Source organism: Rissa tridactyla, chromosome 2 (assembly GCF_028500815.1).
Source record: "Rissa tridactyla isolate bRisTri1 chromosome 2, bRisTri1.patW.cur.20221130, whole genome shotgun sequence".
NCBI lineage: Eukaryota > Metazoa > Chordata > Aves > Charadriiformes > Laridae > Rissa > Rissa tridactyla.
Genome location: NC_071467.1, coordinates 11,218,451 through 11,224,450, shown reverse-complemented (window position 1 = coordinate 11,224,450; position 6,000 = coordinate 11,218,451). Strand labels below are relative to the sequence as shown.

General features: G+C 39.3%; 1 protein-coding gene across 1 annotated transcript in view; it reads left to right on the top strand.

The window, feature by feature from the left end:
- Positions 1-2,690: 2,690 nt before the first annotated feature.
- LOC128906368 (uncharacterized) overlaps positions 2,691-6,000 on the top strand; it is a 49,983-nt gene continuing 46,673 nt past the window's right edge. Inside the window, 1 exon segment of the mRNA XM_054193504.1 lies at positions 2,691-2,771. Within this exon segment, the coding sequence (XP_054049479.1) occupies positions 2,691-2,771 (81 nt within the window).

Genomic DNA, 6,000 nt, shown 5'->3' with positions numbered 1-6,000 from the left:
AGATGGATGTGAGTGACTGTGGTAAAAAGTGCTCTTCCAGATCATGTAGATTGTTATTGTAAATAAACCCAGATTCTTGTAAGTTCCTCTCAGCCTAGACTTATTTATAACCTCACAAAACCAGCTTTTCCTCACGACATGCCATGCAGTAGAATATTTGGTTATGCATTGGTGAGTTACATACTGAAGTAGATCAATATTATGCCATTTGATGATGGTAAAATTTCATGTGTAGTTTTCTGTTGAAGATTTATAGGAAATTATCAGAAACATTGGAGCATCCATTTCCATCCTCTCACCCTTTTTCAAGTGCAATATTTTTCCTTAAAAGATTTTTTTTTCCCCACAGTGAGTCCTAGAAGCTTCTCCTTTCATCATCCAAACAACTGTTTCTCACAAAAGACGTTTTCTTCATTCCAAAATTAGAGAGGCTTGTGAAGGGCATGAAGGGAAATTTTATTTGTAAGAAATAATTTGAGTTTCCTTTTATGAATGACAGTGAAGTGTTGAGATTCAGGGTAGGAATTAAGGAAACATTTTTTCCCAGCACCAGCTCCATTGTCAGCATCACCCAGCACTGAAGCTGATTATAGAAGGGGATGGAATTTCTGACATATTTTCAGCCTACAAAATTTCAGCCAATTCTTTCCCCTAACTTTCCAGCCACCTATAGCAACATTTAGCAAATGTATTCTGTTTTGATTTTCACTGAACTATGTCACAGAGTCTAAAAACATAGATTAATTGAATAATCCTGAACACGTATTCCGGTCTATTGAGTTTTTATTTACATTGTTCTATGACATTATTTGTTTTCTCATGCCCTGTGTTGCAGCTAGCGAAAAATCTTAAGCATTGATGAATGTTAAATGGCTTTTTATGTTAATCACCTAGCTTTTCTTCAGCCCTGCAGCTTCTGTAAATTTGTGTTCTAACCATATTGAGTGGAGGAAACAGCTAACCCCTGAGTATGTTAGGTTTTCCTGTTCTAAGCAGGTTTGAAACCAATTAGCTTTTAAAGCCACAATAGTAAAAGCTGAAAACATGTTCAATTGGAGAACAAGAACTACTTCTTACGGATCAGTTCCAAGAATGTTTTCACTTTGTGTTACCTGACTGTTGTACAATATCAGGTCAGTTATACTTAGGTTTCCGAAGAATAACAGTTTTCTGCTTTCATCTCTAGCTAAAATTAAATTTAAAAAAAAAAAAAAAGAGAGAGAGAAAAACAGAGAGTAGCTCAAAAATTAAACACATGATGTCAAATATTATCTAAGTATTTGTTGATAATATGCAGTGGTTATCAGAACCCTGTTTTGTTCATTGTTATCTATTTTACTTTGCTTGATTAAAATTGTGTTTACAAAAAATGTCCATTTAAAAGGAACTTCTATAAATGTTCCCTTTTTTTGTAGTAATGATTTTTAACACAACTCTGAAGCCCAGAGCCATGCAAAATGTTAATACTGAAGGTCGAAAACAGGAAATGCTCCTCTGATTTCAGAGTTATGACCAACATATCTGATTCAGAGCAAAATTGATTAATGATTTGTCATCGCAACAACTTTCAATGGAATCTCCTGTGTTCAATTACATTTCAAAGGGCTCATGTTCAGATCTGAAATCCAAGAAAATGTTATCACAGGCAGCTGTTCTTTGTCACATTTCTCTGTCATTAACTTCTGATTCTTATGTGTCATCAGCAACAGTTTTTTACTGACTGCAGTTCTACTGATACGCATCGAGAGCCACATACAGAACAGAGCTATCGAGACACTGAGTGATCTCATCAGTGATAGACACCACTGAAAGTAAAAGGGTTTTAAAAAAAAAAAACAAACACAATTGGAATTAATATTAATTTCCATGAAAATGAAGAAAATTACTATTACAAGTTTTTTGCATTTCTCGTAATGGGGTTTATCATCTGCTTTTAATTTTGCTCACACACAAGGTGTTATATGGACCAGAGATGGCAGACTCACTTAACAAGACCTTGTTTTGTGTGAATAAAATATATGCTGTGATTCAGGCTTGGATGGATAAAAGGTTTGAAAGCTTTTAGTAAAAAACTGAAAGGAAAAGTTAAGACACTGTGATAAGATCTATATACGTGATGCAATTGCTGCTAACAGATTAATGCTTCCTTTCCTGCAGATATCACGCTCACACTCACATACAGAGGGAAGTGCTAATGTGTCTAAATACATGATTTTAATTAACTGCTCACAAACACTGCGCAGACCTCTGACAGGCTCCTTATATCTACAGCACATACATGACCTTCTTAGCAACAGTGATTGCATCTGGGGGCCAAATTCTGGTGAGCATAGGTTTTAAGTGCCTTATAACCCTTGCAAGCACAGGATGCTTTCCACATGTAAATATGCTGGTGGGAAAGAAAGCCCTTGTGTACGCTACAAGCAGGAATGTGTGAGACTTTGATGAAGCCTTGAATTCGGATTCTAATCATTACGTGACCAGGAGCACTGATCCAAGAACTGAGCAAGTTAAAGAAATTATTTTGTCTTACGGCATGCATACAGCAGACAGAAACAGTGACATTCCTATTTACTCCTTGATTTTTGCTGCATATGAGATCGTAAGTGCCATATCTAGTGTACGAATTGTTCCTGTGCTACCACAGTTCCAAAGAAGCTGGAAATGACCTAATCATTTCTTCATCGCCCATGGGGGCAATGACATCACAGGCCATGAGTTACCTCAACATGATGTCGCACATTGACTTCTGTGTATCCCGTAGCTCTCTGGTAAATTAAACTTTCTCTAGTACTAGAACCCTGGCTCTTACATTTACTCCTGTTATAAAGTAACTGCGCTTGATAGGGCAGCCTCATCTACCCTGAGGTTTGTAGTCAAAATATATCATGATTGTTCCCCATGCTGTGATTTTTCATGTGTGCTTTGTACGCTCTCAAGTACTTACGAGTTTTGGAGGACTGAGATTTTTTTCACTTTTTTCTTCCAGTGATTGATCCCTAGGTAGCCAAAGGTTTAAGGGCCTCAACCTATTTTAGCAAAGAGAAGAGACGGGGAATGGGGACTTAATCTCTGCACTAGGGGAAGGTGGTTATTCCAATACCACAAAGCTAGTAGAAACTCTCCAAGCTCTCATATTTCTATTGCTATGTCATAAGACTGTGAAAAAAAACCCCACATCTTTGCTCACACACAAAGCTGGTAAAAAATTCATGTTTTTGAATCTTATTATAACATGTCAAAAGCTTAAATAGGCACAATAAACTCCAGTACTTTCTTTGCAGGTAGTTTTTGTCAGTGGACTCTTTGAATTGCCCAAAACCAGTAAGTACAAGTACAGAATGGGTACGGGAAAAACACACACCAAGGCGCATGTTTGGCACATTTCAGGTCAGTTGGAGGAGATGCTATACACAAGACTCCTGACTAGGAGGCTTTTGAAAATAGGGTACCGTTGTATGACATACTTCCCAACCTCAGTTCAGTCTTTGACCTACTTCTTTGCCTGTTATACCTCCAACTGTCTAACCAGCTAACAAGCGTAAGAGAGGTTGTGGTGCTGCAGTGCAAATGCATGAATTACGGGCCTGCTTCTGGTGGGAACAGGAAGTAGGAGTCATCTCAGTCTCCCTCTGTGAGACTTGACAACTGTTGCAGGCAGCATGAGGTATGAAAGGACAGAGGCAGTTACTTGGCAGGAGAAATGAACTGATCAAAAGAAGCACTGATTTTCCTCTGCTGCTCATACAGTTAATGTTTCAGACTTTGTACAAAGGCTCCCACAGCAGCCAGAACATATCTCTCTCTCTCTCTGTATATACATATATATATATATATCTGTAAGTATGTGTGTGGGGGTGTGTGTATAGGAAACAGTCTGCCTAAGACACCCTTTTTGTCTGTGAAAGGAAGTGTTTGAATTAGAAGGAGATTCTTCCAAGGATAAAGCATCAGGGACAAATTTATACATAGCAGTAGAAACTGCTCTCTGAACTTCATATAGGAAGGAGTCTGAGATGCAGATTTTATAAACAGACCCCTTTGGATCTCCAAAGAGAGGATTTGAAAAGTCAAACACATCCAGGCCATGCCTATAAAAGTAAAAATTACACTGCCCAGAGCCTTTTAAGCAACAGACTTATTTCAAACAACAGAATAGTATGGCTGTTACTCTTTTTCTTTCTCTCTCTCTCCCTCTCTCCATGTAGACACACATTGGCAAAACTAACCCCTGACTAAAGATGCTGTTAGTTCAGAGATTTTATCCATTACAGCTGTAAGACCCATGGCTGAAACCTTTAATGAGAGGGGAACGTGTTAATAGTTGCTGCTGAGTAGTAAGACAGGCAAGTCAGATGTCCAGAGACAAATGCCCCTTCCCTTCACTCAGCAAAAGGAATGAACTGGATGGGCCAGGCATCAATCGCTTGTCACTTAAGGAACAGTTTGGGTGACTTTTCTTCCATTAGTGAAATAAATAAAATTAATTCACCTGAAAACGAATAGGGAAAAGAATTACATACAGGATTCTGAAAATGGACAGTTATTCCAACCTGCATTGGATAGAGACTACAGACAGCAAAAGACAAAGGGTACTGGAAGGGTCTGCCCAGGAGGAAAGCCCTTCTGTGGGGAGGGTGTAGGATCCTGTATGCCACTAACTGTTTGTAAAAGGACTGGAATGTTGCAGGACCTGTTGGGATGAGAGACGGCAAGATGAAACAGGGTGGCAAGCAACAGTAGTGATGTCTGACAGTAGCCAGTGAAATGACAACATAGCAACCATAAACAGCAGGTACCAGAGAGCCGTCATAGAAACTAGTTTTATGGTCAGCATCATAGAAAGGAGTTTTGGTCTTATCTTTATTACATAGGCCAGAGTTGTGAGTTTCACCTGCAATACAAAGAGTTTGACTTAAGCCCTTTGAGCTCGGTTTGCAAATGTTCACGTACGAGTGCCCTGAGAGTGTTTTTGAGTCTCTGGGTTTGTATTTGGGCTCTGAACCAGCTATGTTTTAAGTGTCCTAAGAAATAGACAGTGACTACATGAACACTTCTCCGCTTTGCCTCCAAATCACTTAAAACCAGGTAAACAACTTATTGTGTAAGTGTGCAATTAAGAGTTTAAAACAAAAGATGATACTTATACAGGAAGAACTCTTGGTAGGACTGACAAGGAGTGTAAGAATAGTTCCTGGGAGCAAAAAAGATTTTCTTTGCTGCCACTGTTGTATATCTGTCTCTACTCTTGGCCATGGCAGACCTAGTGAAGGCATTGCTGCAGTATTGACTTGTCGCTAATGCCAGTGACTCTGTAGACTGTGGTGCAGAATGAGTTAATTTGCAGAAGAGAAAAGCTGCTGCAAATTCCCTTTTCCTTGCTCACTTGCTCTCTTTTGTTTCCAGGTGATTGGGCAGAGCACTGTAAGTGGGATATGTAAACTCAAAATTGGTTGAGAAAGATGCAGATGGTCTGTGGGGTCCCCGAGTTTTATTGATCATACCCACACTATATGTCTTTGCCTATCCAAAGTCCTGGTCATGCCATGGAGCAGGAGATGAAGACATGAAATGCAACCTCTGATGAAACCCCAGGACCTATGAGTTATTCCCAGCCCCTTTCAGGAAAGCTTCCTTTCATAGCTCGTCCAACCCAAACCGCTCTGTTTTTCCTAGCACAGTGGGAGCTAGAGATGTCTGTAAGTAAACATGGCCAGAACTGGAGATGGTCCCCCCCCAACAAATCAGATTTCTTTAACATATCACTAGTCACTCTTGAAATTTTTAGCGCACATCACCTTTTTATTCTGCAATGCACCTGGATGGTATATACATGACTTGACTGCTTCTGTGTCCTGACAGCTTCACCAACTCACAGGAAGAGTGAGCCAACCAAAAAAAAGTTCACAAGTCTTCAGGAGGAACATAACCACTTTCCTCCACATGTTTGGGTTTGGGTTCGTTTTTTCCCCACTAGATATATTTCAAATAAAAGAAAAT